Source organism: Gavialis gangeticus, unplaced genomic scaffold, assembly GCF_001723915.1.
Source record: "Gavialis gangeticus isolate Ggan-Ray unplaced genomic scaffold, GavGan_comp1, whole genome shotgun sequence".
Lineage (NCBI taxonomy): Eukaryota > Metazoa > Chordata > Crocodylia > Gavialidae > Gavialis > Gavialis gangeticus.
This window is the reverse complement of record NW_017729004.1, coordinates 49,366,258-49,380,404: the sequence shown is the minus strand read 5'-3', so window position 1 is coordinate 49,380,404 and position 14,147 is coordinate 49,366,258. Positions and strand designations below refer to the sequence as shown.

Sequence of the window (14,147 nt, the reverse complement as noted above, 5' to 3'; positions counted from 1 at the left end):
GCGCTACTTCACGGTCAGGGCGGCTAGAGTCTGGAACCAGCTTCCAAGTGAGGTGGTGCAGGCTCCCACCCTGGGGGTTTTTAAGAGGAGGTTGTATGACCACCTTACTGGGGTCATTTTGCCCCAGTGCTCTTCCTGCCATGGCAGGGGGTTGGACTAGATGATCTGCTCAGGTCCCTTCCTACCCTAGAAACTATGAAACTATGAAACTATGAATAATAACTGGTTGGATCATCATATAGAAGGTAGGGGAGATTTGCACCTTATAACCTAAATATACCCTGCCTTCTGCTTGACTTTAGGCTAACATGGCTAACTACATCTCAGAACATCATACTTAAAGAGTAGTCAAAGGCACAATGTCTAATTGGGTGGAAGTATCAAGTGAGGTTCCCCAGGGGTCTGTCCAAGTTTTGGTATGAATATCTTCATTCAAGTCCTGTACTTAGGACAGAACAATCAAATGCATGCATAAAAACTTGGGGAAAGACTGAGTATGCTGCAGTACTACAGAAAAAGATGTGGGGGTTAGAGTGGATTGCAGATTGAAAGAGTTAACAGTGCTCTTGCTACAAAAAAGAAGAAAAAAAGCCAATAGGATACTGGACTACAGTAATAGGAATATTGCCTACAAGTTAAGGAAAGTGACCTGTCAGTATAGGTAAGGCCTCACCTGGAGTACTGGTCTATTTTGGATACCACACTTCAAGAAACAGGTACAGTCCAGCAGAGAACAACACAAATGATTAGAAGTCTAGGAAGCATGATTTACAAGGAAAGGTTGGAAGAACTGGGACCATTTAATCTACAGAATGGGAGACAGAGGAACAGTCTTGATAACAGTCTTCAAATACATGAAGGGCAGGCAGTTTTAAAGAGGATGTGGATAGACTATTCTCTGAAACCCCAGGGTACAGGGCAATACTTAGTAGACTTAAGTTGCAACAATGGAAATTTAGATTGGATATAAGGAATAATGTCCTAACAGCAACTCTTTGGAACAGATTAGTTAGATGTTGTGGAATCTCCATCTTTGGAAATTTTTAAGAGCAGTTCAGACAAATGGTTAGGTAAGGATGATACTGCTTTGAATGGGGAGGCAGACTTGGACGGCCTTCTCAAATTCCTTCCAGCACCCCCTTTCTATGCTTCTACCATATGAATCTGATGTACTTGTAAGTAAGATCATTTGGGGAATATAATGATTAAAGTGTCTGTAAACACCTCTTTTTAGGAAATTTCTTTCTCTATTAAATCAAAGGTTGAGTGCAATGTGAAAACATAGAAGAAAATGGATAAAAAAGGGTTAGGGATTTCCAGAACGTAGAAGCTATTTCTTTTCCATTTCAATTTGGCTTTTCAATATTTCAGTTTGGCAAAGATTATATACTCATTTTTGCCATGACTTCAACAGCTTTTGATGATTGTGCTAGCATAGAAAGGCAGTTGAAGACAGGGAACAAGGGACCATTTTTAAAATTAAATACAAGCATGTATTTTTAGAACATGACCAAAGAATTCAAGATCAATTTTTCCTGTTGCAAAGATTTGTCATTTGTATTTGAGGATTTTTTCTTTTATTTACTTATACTAAACTTAATAATAAACTCTTGAACTGCATACCTTTATCAATTCTAAAAGTGAGAGAACTAATTGCTTTCAGTACTATAGGAAATGCTTTTGGAAATTAAATGTACAAGAATTACACACAGTACAATAGGACTAATGTTCTGCTGTTTTAAATAAAAGACATAAATGGTGACCCCTGCATCTGACTAAGGAGATACATAAAGCAAGAACTTCTTAGTTTGCTTTTGCATGGAGAGCCTAGGACTGCAAATGCAGACAAAAATCAATGCAATCTCAAGTGGCTGTTTCTGGAAGATTTTGAAGCAGAGCCAGTCAGAAAACGTGTTCTACTTCGCAAACAAATGCAAAGAAAATTAATATTTTAAATTATTTCTGAGGGGTGTCAATAATGGAAACCCAAAATATCATTTGCTGGTATTGTCTTTAAAAAAAATAAAAAGTCAGTCAAGAGCTAATTTTTAAAAAAATAAAACCCGGAAGATTTCCATGCCTTTTTGATAAAGAGAATTCTCCAGCTGAAAAGCTTTTTACTAGCTCTTTTCAGAAATTGTGCTCATGAGAAAGCATGATGAAACCATTTGAAAGATTCTGATTAACTACAGTGGGCTTTGTACACCTCTCCCCCTACCTTGCTACATGAAGAAAATAATATGTGTTTTCGTAAGGGCAACAAAGTCAAAAACCCAAGCAGACACTAATAAAGACAACTTCGTTTTGACATACCAGTTGAAAAAGCCCCAGAGATTGCATAGAGAGAAGAAGAAAAAAAAAAACCCCACTTGGAATCAAGGGGTCAGGGATGATTTTCTTAAATGCTTGTGAGTGGTGGAGAGTTTTGGTTAAAGTCTAAAAATATAATCTTCAATAACATTTTCATTTCCTTTCTCCCTAGTTCTTGCTAACTGAGTTTGGTCCCATTGCAGCTTTCAACCCATCAATAAACTAGACTGACAGAAGTAGAATAAAGAAACACATTGTAGAATACTTTCAACTCAATTAAAAACATTTGCCACTAGAAAGGAAATTAACTTGCCCTCCTTTTCCCCCACTCCCTCACCTTGGGGCCTTTCTGTGCATCACATTCCAAACATTGCAAACAGAAAAAAAAAGGAAGTTAATGTTGCAACAGCTTGTGAGCTCTGTGCACAGACGAGGTGATAGACTCTTACTGTCCAGCAGACCGTACATGAACATTCTTTCTCTTTGGGCAATTCATTTAAGAGCAAAGGTGAAATTGTATCTAAAATGGGACAAAGTCTAAATACCTACAGTACAATTTGATTGGATACACTTCTGCAAATAGTCTTTTTTATACATATGAATATCATATATCCTATGATTTCCTCCTTTATTTTGCTAAATATAAAATAAAGCAATTGTTCTGAAACTTTAGATTTGTATTATTTTGGCCTCTGACTAAAGTCTCCAACCTTTTCCATATCCTCAGCTAACATATAACCGCTGCTGATTGGCAGAGGGGTCCATTAGCCCTGCTGCTTGTTCCTGATGGCCAAGAGGCAAAAACCGTGATTTTCACTTCTGGCCATCAGGAGTGAGCAGGAGCAGCAGGGCCACCAGGCCCCTCAGCCTATCATCAACAGGGGTTGGGGGGAGCACACAGGGGGAACTCCAAGATTAAAGGAGCTGCCATGCTACAAGCTGGGCCTACAATTTAAATCAGGCCCTAGATATAACATAAGGTTAAATTTTGTTGCAATCTCTTGTGATTTATCGTATAAACTTCTTGATTTTTTTACCTTGCTGTTGCGTTCGACTCCTGTGTAATCTGCTTCAGGTGGGATCTTTATATGGAGCTCAGCTTCATAAGCTCCTTCTCCATCATTTCTTGGGTTTATTAGAAGCACAACACAATTTTCTTCTCCAATTATTAGTTGATCTTTATCGCTATACAGAACACACTTTTTTTTAGACATTTTACAAACATAATTCAATTATAGATACATATAATTAAACTATTCTCTTTGTCTGTTTCCATGGAGCCTGATCCCAAAGCACACGCACAGCCTACTACATATCTGGCACAGGTATCACAACACACAAAGATGGCCCCATATCAAAGCACTACAGAAAATCCAAACTTCAAAAAAAAGGGAATGCACTTAAAAACAGGATGGATCAGAGCAAATGCACCATGGACTATCCATGTAAGTTATAGCAGAATATGGAAAACAAGTTAACTAAGGGACTGGCAACATAGGTCCTGTTGGCTGGATCCAGCCTGTGGAACTATTTGATCCAGTCCATGACTGTGGGGCTGTGGGCATTCTCCCCATGTGAAGACAAGGATCAGCAGTGGTGGATCCTAACATCCACCCCTGACCAGGGTGGGTCTTTCTGGCCCACAGCCAGAAAACGTTGCCTACCCTTGAGTTAGTTGCATTAAACTCCAGAGCTCTGATTTTGAACTCATATTCAGATACCTATATTCTATTAGCTATAACATACATTACTATTTATTTGAACTTACGGGATGGCTGAAAGTTTCAGGTCAGGAATGCATAAGTTGTCCTCTCCACAGTCTACCAGAATATAAGCCTGTATTGTCAAAATTTGTACCAATGATATTAGAGTTTTTCTTTAAAAATCCATGTCATAGAATCATAGGACTGAAAATGAACTCAAGAGTTGTCTAGCCCAACCATGTGCACAAATGCAGATTGTGCTATTCCTAAACCATCCCAGACAAATGCTTTTACAGTTATTCTGTCTCTTTTTTATGGCAGTCTTTCAAATATCAAAAATTGCTCTTGTTTTCACCCCTGATTTCGTTTCTCCAAACCAAACATACTCTAAACCTTTCCTCATATGGGTTTGCATTCCAGACCTTTGTCGTCTTTGTTGCTTGTCTCTAGATTCATTTCAGTTTCTCTACACCTTTCTTAAAAGACCAGAGCAGACAATCCTTCAGCTGAGGCCAAGCTAGCACCACGTACGGTTCTACTATCACCTCGCATGTCTTACATACAATACTACTGATAATGCACCCCAAAATTGCATTTGCTTTTTTGGGGGACTGTATAATACATTGCTTACTCACTTCAAGTCTGAAAACCCCCATAACATCTACGTCCTTTCCTTTCTTTTTCAATTTTCACTAGAAATGTTCTATATGAAGGGGTTATTTCTGCAAGTCCTTTCCTACATGAGTAGTTGCAATGACTGTTTATGTAACAGTTTTTAAGATATACCCATAAGTGAACATATGCATCTTCCATATTTTTCACAGTAATTTGGCTGATAAATCATACAGTGTTATAAAAACATTAGATAAAACATAGCTCTGGAAATGTTTTAAAAGTCACATGGTGCTTTGTTTATATGAAATATGCATTCTGAACTAATTAAACCCTAGTTACATAATTTCTGGGGACTTGACAATATATTGTTTTAGGAAAGATATCCTAGATTGCTCACATTACATTGCAAGAGCATGGATGCAAGGGCCTTACCTGCTCTGTAACAGTGCTCTCTTGGTAATAGTTCAGTATGGGTTTCACGGCCAGGCTATCTACAGACGTTGATTCATCCAAGCTGTAATTCAAACTAACACTGATAGGAGATAATTTATCTCGAAATTCTGTTTCGTCCTGTGGAAAGTAATCACTTAATTACAAACACACACTCTAAAAGCATTAATGGCAAATTATTAATTAGGTATGAAGTCTGGGATTTGTTTTTAATGAGAGAATAAAACAGTGGTTCCTGGCTTTTCTTTGATACATGTGATGAAGTTAGGACAGCATGGTCACTCACCAATAACTGCAGTCTTCAGAATACATTGCCTTCACAGAAACACACTCTGGAAGTAGCTTGCTGAGCTACATATACTCAGAAATGTTTCAAAGCAGTAGCCTAAAATGAGGCATATCTAAAAAGAGACATGTAGAACCAACTCCTATCAGTTCTTGGCTGCCTGGAAGGAATGGAGGGAGGGCAAGTGTGGATCTGTGGAGGCAATATTGTTGGTTTGTTCCACAACCACAGATGTGTACATAAAATCAGTCCTGGTAACACACCATCTTTATTGCCTGTACATTTTTTTTATATACTGCCCAAGTGCTTCCTAACATGAGTGTTATCTATTTAGACCAGGGGCAGGCAAAGTCCAGTCTACAGGCCAGCAACCTCTATCCACATCACTGTGGCCAGTTTCCATGGAGGCCCCAACAGCAGTGGCACCATGACAGTGCAGGGCCAGGGTTTCCACGGAGACCAGCCCCAGCAGTGCTGGCAGAGTGCACAGCAAGGCAGGAAGCTGCCCTGAGGCCAGGATCTTGCAGTGGTGACAGCATGGTTCAGAGCCAGAGCAGAGCCATGACCCACTGCCTGCACGGCCTGGACAGGGGCATGGAGGCAGTGGATCACTCTTCTGGACCACACTGTCACCACTGCAAGATCCCAGCTCCAGCCCCAGAGCAAGTTCCTGCTCTGCTGTGTACCCTGCCAGGGCTGCTGGCCATGGAGTCTCCATGGAAACCCTGGTGCTGCACTGTCACAGCGCTCCTGCTCTTGGGGTCTCCATGAAAACCAGCCACAGTGATGTGGGTAGGGGCTGCTGGGAAATGGATTCTGGCAACTGGCCAGACACACCATTTTGCCCACCCCTGATTTAGACAGTATTAAGCAATGCTAACTACAGGTGAGTAACCAGCAACCATTTTTGTTTCATAAATTTACTTCCAAAAAGAACTCCACTCTTTGAAACTGGGGGGCAGCAATCATCCTAGAGATTGTTTGACACACAGACAAAAGATAAAACATGTGCTTTACCTAATCAACAAACCTGATAGGGCAGCTACTTTGAATAAAGGTTGAAAGCAATGTTCAAAAGGCCTCCAAAATAGATCTTTAGCTAAAGATTCTCAGTTTAAAAATGTGCATGAGTTTGCTATGAATGTTCAGAGAGTTCTCATAAATCAGAAGACAGAACCTCTCCCAACTGATTAGCTTTAATTCCCCTTTCCCTACACAGGGAATAAGCAGACAGATCTTTACTCTTAGTTAAATCCTGATCCGTCATATAAGAAGGGTTCACTGAAGGAAAGAGTGATGAAAGTCACCGTTATTACTATTATTAGTTTGAATTTACATAGCATTTTCCCTTCATAGATCTCAAAATGCTTTCTTAAAGGTAGCAGTTAATATTTACACCCAACTAAAATCTCTTTTTTGTGTGTTCTTTCCTGACAATGTTTCTACTACTAATTTCAAAATCAAATTCTATTAATTTTATAGAAACTAATTTTTAGACTTAATCTACTTAAAAGCTTTTCTTAAAAATAGGGATTGAAAAAACTAAATTGTCATGATGTTTAATGTTCCAACCTGGTTCCCTGAAGGTACAATAAGTAATTTAAATGGTAGATACATGCATTGGGAGAGAATACTTGGGCAGAATTTCAGGAGGAAGTTTTTGATGGTAAAGCTTATATGTAGAATACTCAAGAATATTTTAAACAACTTACTCTGAGATAAACAACAAAGTCCTGGCAATGCAGCCCTTTCTGTCTTTCAATCACAATGGGGAAGAGATGATGTGATTGATGGTAATCAAAGAAAAGGGTCCTTTTAACAGCTCCTTTCTGTTTCAATGAATCTAACTGCAATTCAGCTTTTAGTGCTGGAGAACATAAGTAAATCAAACATTTATTATGAAATGAAAAATGCGTGAACAAAATCATTATGTATTATAGCTAATCACAAAAACAAACACTTCAAAGGGGAAAAAAACAGAGCTTTCATTTGAAAATGGGCTGCTTTGTGGCAGCACATTAGACTTTGATCCTGCTTGAATTCATATTTGTAACACAACCAGCATCTAACTGTACATAAATGCTATTTCTTCCAGTCCTGTCTTTCCATTCTAAAATAGTCACAGGCTTGTTTTTATTTTGAAACTGACTACAACTTATTAAAAATATGTAAGAACATGAATAATTTCTTACCAATCTTATCTGAAATACTCTGGCCTTCAAAAGCTGCACAGACTCTTACAGTAAAACTAAAAGAAGTAACAAAGAAAAAAGTCACTATCGACAGAGTTACATACCAAGAATCACCAATTTCACAGTATCTCAGACTTCCCTTTCCCCTTTCTAAAAATAGTAAAGAGTATATACTTCTCTAAACCAACTTAGCTATGTGTTTAAAGAGCTTTGTTTCAGGCATCCTAGACACAATTCCTTTTCCATTCTCTCTGATGAGGCAAAAAGGTTTTTGTGCTCTCAGTCCTGTATTCCCTGCACATCCGAACCTAAAAGGATTATACCCACTGAAATTAATGACAGGACTTGCTTGACTTAAGTGGGCACCAGGACTTCACCCAGAGACTTGAATAGCAGTGGTTTGATGTGCAAGGTTTGGGCCAGAGTGTTTTCTACTTCATTTTTTAAATTATGCCATCTCTCCCCCATCAAGACCTAAAGTAAAAGGGCAGAGAAATCAGACTGTTTTCTGTTGTTACTTACTACAGAAATGTACTGAAGCTGTATGCTAATAACTTTATTACTTAATTTTTTTTCACATTCCACAGCAAATGCTTTTCTGAACTTAAGGTCTATCAACTCCCTGTTGCTAGAAATAAACTGTCCTACATACAATAGTTATATATTGAAAGCTGCCCACACATGCTCTTCTCTCTGCATGATACGTTACTGATCCTTGGTGATAAGGCCTTACTAGAAAAGGCCTTCTATAGCCATGTTGACTGACAGCATTTTATTTTAGCAGATGCTAAAAATTGTAATAACTGATTGTTTTATTTAATCAACATCTGTAAAAGATGAAACCATAATCATTATTAATGCATGTAGAAAGGTTTCATTTTGTAAACAGATACTTTATTATGCCAGACAAAAGTAATATATATATTTAATGCAATTACATTGAAAAGCTTTCACAAATAACTACCGATGGTCTGTTAAACCATTTCAAGAATCTATTACCAACGCAGTTTTCCGCTACTAGATACCACTTGAAATCCATCTTCAGTGACATGCTCTTGGCATCAAGTATTTGATGCTGCTTTCAAAGATCCAATCCTATAAATTCTGATTCTCATAGACAGTAACAGGATTGCTCAGTAAAGGCTGCAGAATTCAGTACAAAACTTTGAAAATCTCTCTACTTACTAGTCTGCAGATTGCTTAAAAAGCAAAGCTCCTGCCTAAATGTGCAATGTCACCATGTTTCACAGAAGAAAAATGACAAGTTGAATAAAAAACAGAATGTTGTGATTTGGTCACAGTTTTTAAATAGTAATTAAACTAATACTACAGTATATATCTGCATACTTATGCAGTCAAATCAAAACCAGTAATATCACCTCTAAAATAACCTCTAATCAGATTATAATTATGGATCAGTTTCCTCTGACAAGCGTAATGAAAATGTGCCACATCTGTGATTTATATATTTTGCATGACCTTATTTAACATCTTATTTCATGGTAAACAATCTGCCTCATACCATTAAGTCTTTACCACAGACTCCAAAGGATATTAGATATGTTGATTCAACTTTTACCAAGAAATTGCAAATTCAGACGCATTACCATGGCTCTTAGAAGTCCATTATCAGTAAAAGATGAATAGCTGACCATTTCTTAATGCAAAGGACAGCACTGAGTAAGCATTAAATGCAGAATGTACACTTTGCTGAACTGTTATGCAGTGACTTTAGTCATCAGTCTTTATAGATCGAACTGTGGTGCGATTAACACCATGCTGTGGGATACAAAGTGCTTTTGTTTTGCTACCCCAGCTACCTACATAACAGATACCTGTGTGAGAAGGGAAGTTTGTTTTCTCCCAATAGGGATGAATTTGTGTAAGCTTGTCTTTGTTCCCACACCTCACCATGCCCTGATGGTGTAGCGATGCTGCTGTGTCAGGTAGCAGGCTGGGGATATACCCATCAGTGTACTACTTCCCTGGACCAGCAAATGAATTCAAGAACTGGTACCATACAGTTCACCTATGGAACTTGTAGGTTGCCTATATGTAAGAAGGAATTTAAATAAAACATATTTGAAATATACCATGCTCTTTGTACTCTGAATAAAAATAATAAAAAATTATCATTTACATGGATTTCAAACAGCTTAGAGAAGTTTTCCTGTTAAATTATTTAATTGAAAAAAATCTGGAAATGTCAGATTTTGGGGGGAGGGGGTTGGGGTTTTTTTGAGAAATGTCATCCCCCTACCCCCCAAAAAACCGCCAACAACAAAACAAAACACATGCACATCATAAAACTTTGGAGGAAAACATTTTGATCAGCTCTAGCATCTGCACAGTGAGGGGCAGTACTCCATACTTACCTCACCCCTATGATCAGTTTCTTCCTCCTTCCCAAAATACTGACAGGGTCCTTTTATAATCCCTTCCACATCATGTAAAGAGGGGTATGGCTATGGCATTAAGACTAGGGACAGAAGTTACACATAAACCAGTTTAAGTGATCAGAAACTGGTTTACACCTGTAACAGAACATAAGTTCAGTGCACATAAACCAGTTTAAGTGATCAGAAACTGGTTTACACCTGTAACAGAACATAAGTTCAGTGCACATAAACCAGTTTAAGTGATCAGAAACTGGTTTACACCTGTAACAGAACATAAGTTCAGTGCACATAAACCAGTTTAAGTGATCAGAAACTGGTTTACACCTGTAACAGAACATAAGTTCAGTGCACATAAACCAGCTGCAAAATGGCCACAACTGATTTAAGATAAATCTGGTTGAATGTAGTATTAAACTGAACTGATTTGGGTCAAACTGGTTTATGGAACTTCTGTCTCAGACCACTTCCTCATTTATATTAAATCAGAGTCCCCCAATGTCCTAACATGTTTTTCAGCCCTAGGCTGGTTTGGACTGGGCTGTCTGCTCCAGAGAGCAGGGCTGGCCCTACCCCTCACCTTCCTAGCCAGAGCTCTGGCTGGTTGAGAACAGGGTAGGGGACTACAGCCAGGAGACAGCAGCATCTGCCTGGCTTCCCCCTGCCCCACCCTCCCTTCGCTTGCTGCTCAAGAAGGAATCCCCCTGTTCCATACCAGGGACCCCAGCAGCACAGACCCCACCTGGCAACTAGCCACACCACCCCCCATGCTAGCTGATGCTGAGAGATGTCTGTGTGTGTGTCTCCATGTTCACTGGGACAAAGGCAGACAGATCAGTGTCCACTTAGGGCTTTTTGCAACTAATCAGCAGGTCAGCTAGTAATGTCCCTCCATTCCTTCCTTGGAAAAAGCTGTTTAAGAAGAGCTTGAACTAATGAGAAAGGCTTTGTTTTCTTGATGGGCTGATAAGTTTTGTGTTATCAGCTCCCTGCTGGCTTGCTTGCTTCAAATGCCACAATATGTCAGTGTTCAAGAGGGGACCAAGAGAGGTGTGAGAAATGACCTGGTTTGCAATGAATAAAGTGCCTGTCAAGCTTGCTGCAGACAGTATGAAGAAGCAAGGAGAGGGAGATTGGAAAGCTCAGTATTATCAACAGATGCATGCACTCCACACAAGCAGTCCTCCCTCCCTGCCCCCCCCCCCGCTCCCACTTTGCCTCAGAGTGCTAGCTGGGGGCTGGGGCCAAGCAATACTCACTGCCCACTGAGCAATGAGTGGTGGTGGGGGGAAGCCTGGTGAAGGCTGCTTCCCCCTCCCCCTCCAGGCACACCCTGGCTGGGGACTGTGCAGTCCAGGGTGGGGGTTAAACCCTCCTTAATCATAGCATCCTGCTGGGGCCTGGCCACACCTATACCAACTCAGCACTATGGAAGGGAAGGGATGGCTTGCTCTAATACCCTCCAGCTTCTAGCCGGAGTCACTGCATGTGCCTGCATTTTCTGAATCAAAAGTGAATGTCTATCCACTTGCAAATCAGTTCAAACAAATCAGTTCAAGCTATTCAGGTTAGACTAACCTGCAAAGATTGAATCAATTCAGCCACGGGCTTTTTGAATATCTGTCCCTAACCTAAAAAACCTGGACTTCTAAGCTTTTGAAAAGTGCACTCATCTTAGGATCTTAACAGCTTGTAGACACAGCATAGGTAGGATTCAGATTGGACATCAGGAAAGAATTCTTTACAGTGAGGGTTGTCAAAGATTGGAATAAGCTTCCAAGGGAGGTGGTGCTGTCCCTTTCCTTGGGGGTATTTTAAAGGAGATTGGACAGACACCTGGCTGGGGTCGTGTGACCCCAGCACTCTCTCCTGCCCAGGGCAGGGGGTCAGACTCGATGATCTAATAAGGTCCCTTCTGACCTTAATACCTATGAAACTTCTGGTGGCAAAGGTAAGGGCTTCTGGTCCCAAGATGGTGACCAGGGGGCAGGGCTCCTATTAAGGGGCAGGGCTGTCCTTGCGGTTCTTGACAGCTCACCAAAACTCATTAAGCAGCCCTCTCAGACAAAATAACTGTCCACCCCTGGGTTAGATCATAAAACCAAAGCATTTTAACAAAATCATAATAGGACTGACTGACACTCAGCCACAAAGACACAAAATATTTTGATGATCCCAAACTTAATTTTTTCTGAATTTTCATTCAATTCTAACTGGAACTCTATTGTATTGTTGTCTGTAATAGGAAGAGGTGGTTTTAGAGGTGTCAAGATTGGTAAGGCATAAGGAATTTCCTTAGGGAAATATCCATAGGAAAAAAATAAAAAGATAATCAGTTCCAAATATTACTTACCTGTAATTCCTATTGAAAATTCATTCTGCCTCCAAGAATGTGTGTGGAGAAGATGAGCAAAGAATGATTGTATAAAAGTGCAGTTTTCTCTGTATGAATGTTGAGAAAATGAGCTGTGCTCCCAGGCTGTGCTCACTGCCGCTCTCTGGTTCTCTGGAGCAGGCATGTATACTGGCAGGTGCTCAGCACCCCTGTGTAATGACATGACATCTCTGACATTTGGTGCATGTACAGCAGGAGTCAAAAGGTGGGGTGTATGTACATGGCAGTACTCCCTAGCATGGTAAGTTGTGATGTAGACATTCCAGATGAGACAATGTCTGCAGCAATGTGGGAGGTAGAGGGGGCTTGGAGGGTGGTAGGAAAAAATTAGCTCAGTTCTGGCCTGCAGAGTGAGTTGTCAAGAGATGATGAATCTGGGAGACTGTCAGATACACAGGAGGGGATCACAGGTATGGACAGTTAATTATATAAATTATCTGTAGAGATGGAAGATGAATACATGAGGTCACTAAAGGATAGGGTGCACTGAAGATATACAGAGGATTGGCCTGGACCAAATAAGATTTCTGCTCAGAGCTGATTCCCTCCTCCTTTCTACAGGCTTCTAGAGAAGCAACAGAGGTAAATCTCTCTCTTTTTGGGGTAACTAAATATATACATGTGCTATAAATTTCTGTTTGAAAATATAACTTTTAACACCAACTTGAACCTGTCACTTTAAGATACTCTAAGGCTAGGTACAGATGTTCAAAAAGCCTGAGGCAGCTTCACACTAGCTTTCATGGCTTTTTCTAAGTGCCCTAGATTAGTTCAAGAGTGAACAGAATTTAGGTTCATACTAGGGGGGAAGAGGGCAAGGAGGCAGCCTGCACTGGTTAAAGCCAGCAGGTGGGGGCACTCTCACATGCCTCCCAGAGGGCTGCTGAAAAATTCTGAGCCCAGCCAAGCAGTCCTCATTGACCAGCATGGCCCCTTGCCTCAGCCCTGCCTCCCTGCCAGTTGTCCATCAGCAGAGGCTATGGGGAGGAGGAGGAGGAAACGGAGTCCTCTGCCCTGCTCAGGTATGAGGGAGGCAGGGCTGGGTCCGTGTGGCTGGGGACTCTGCTCACCGCCGCACTGCTGACCCTGGTTCCCAGCACTGTGAACAGGTGTGTGGCTCTGAGCTATGACTCCTGCCTGCAGCTGTCAGGAAGATCACACCATTTTCACCGAAATCAATAGGAATAGCAAAGTGCTTAGCATTACAAATGGCTGAAAATTATTTTAAAAACCCAGAACTCTGAAAAATTTCAAAATTGTTTCCATTTTGAAGTTGATTGAAGAAACGTCTGGTGTAAACATATTGTTCAGCCATATTTCTAATTGATATTTAACGTGCAAATAAAGAAACGCGTGCAGGATACAACCCTAAGAATTTTGTGCTGTGTAAAACAATAGTATTGTATGTACAGATTATATTTTCCCCTTTGCTCTAGTTATACAGTTTACATGATGGCTAAAATAATATTTTCCTAATATTGAAAAATGTACAAAAATCCACATTTTTTAGACCTTTACATTTCCTGAAACTTTTCTGGTAGGATTGTTTCCTTTCATTCTTCTAATTTAAAGATGTCAATCAGCAGGCATTTTATACAAGTTGCACAGCTGGCAAAGAGATACAGAAATCTATCCCGTGGGATTGAGGAATTATTTGCCTGTTGAAGTTTCCCTACTAATTGTTTTCATATGTGCAATACAAGGTTATATCAACTAAAGAGAAAAATTACAACATGGAAAATCAATGGTTGTTCTTCAAATATTTGGAAGGAAAGAATTACTTTATATTAGGAGCTAAAT

General features: G+C 40.0%; 1 protein-coding gene across 1 annotated transcript in view; it reads right to left on the bottom strand.

The window, feature by feature from the left end:
• The window catches only part of ITGA8 (integrin subunit alpha 8), a 210,144-nt gene that overhangs the window by 108,152 nt on the left and 87,845 nt on the right, over window positions 1–14,147 (bottom strand). Inside the window, 5 exon segments of the mRNA XM_019508352.1 lie at window positions 3,348–3,495; window positions 4,079–4,146; window positions 5,061–5,198; window positions 7,077–7,231; window positions 7,557–7,612. Of these exon segments, the coding sequence (XP_019363897.1) occupies window positions 3,348–3,495; window positions 4,079–4,146; window positions 5,061–5,198; window positions 7,077–7,231; window positions 7,557–7,612 (565 nt within the window).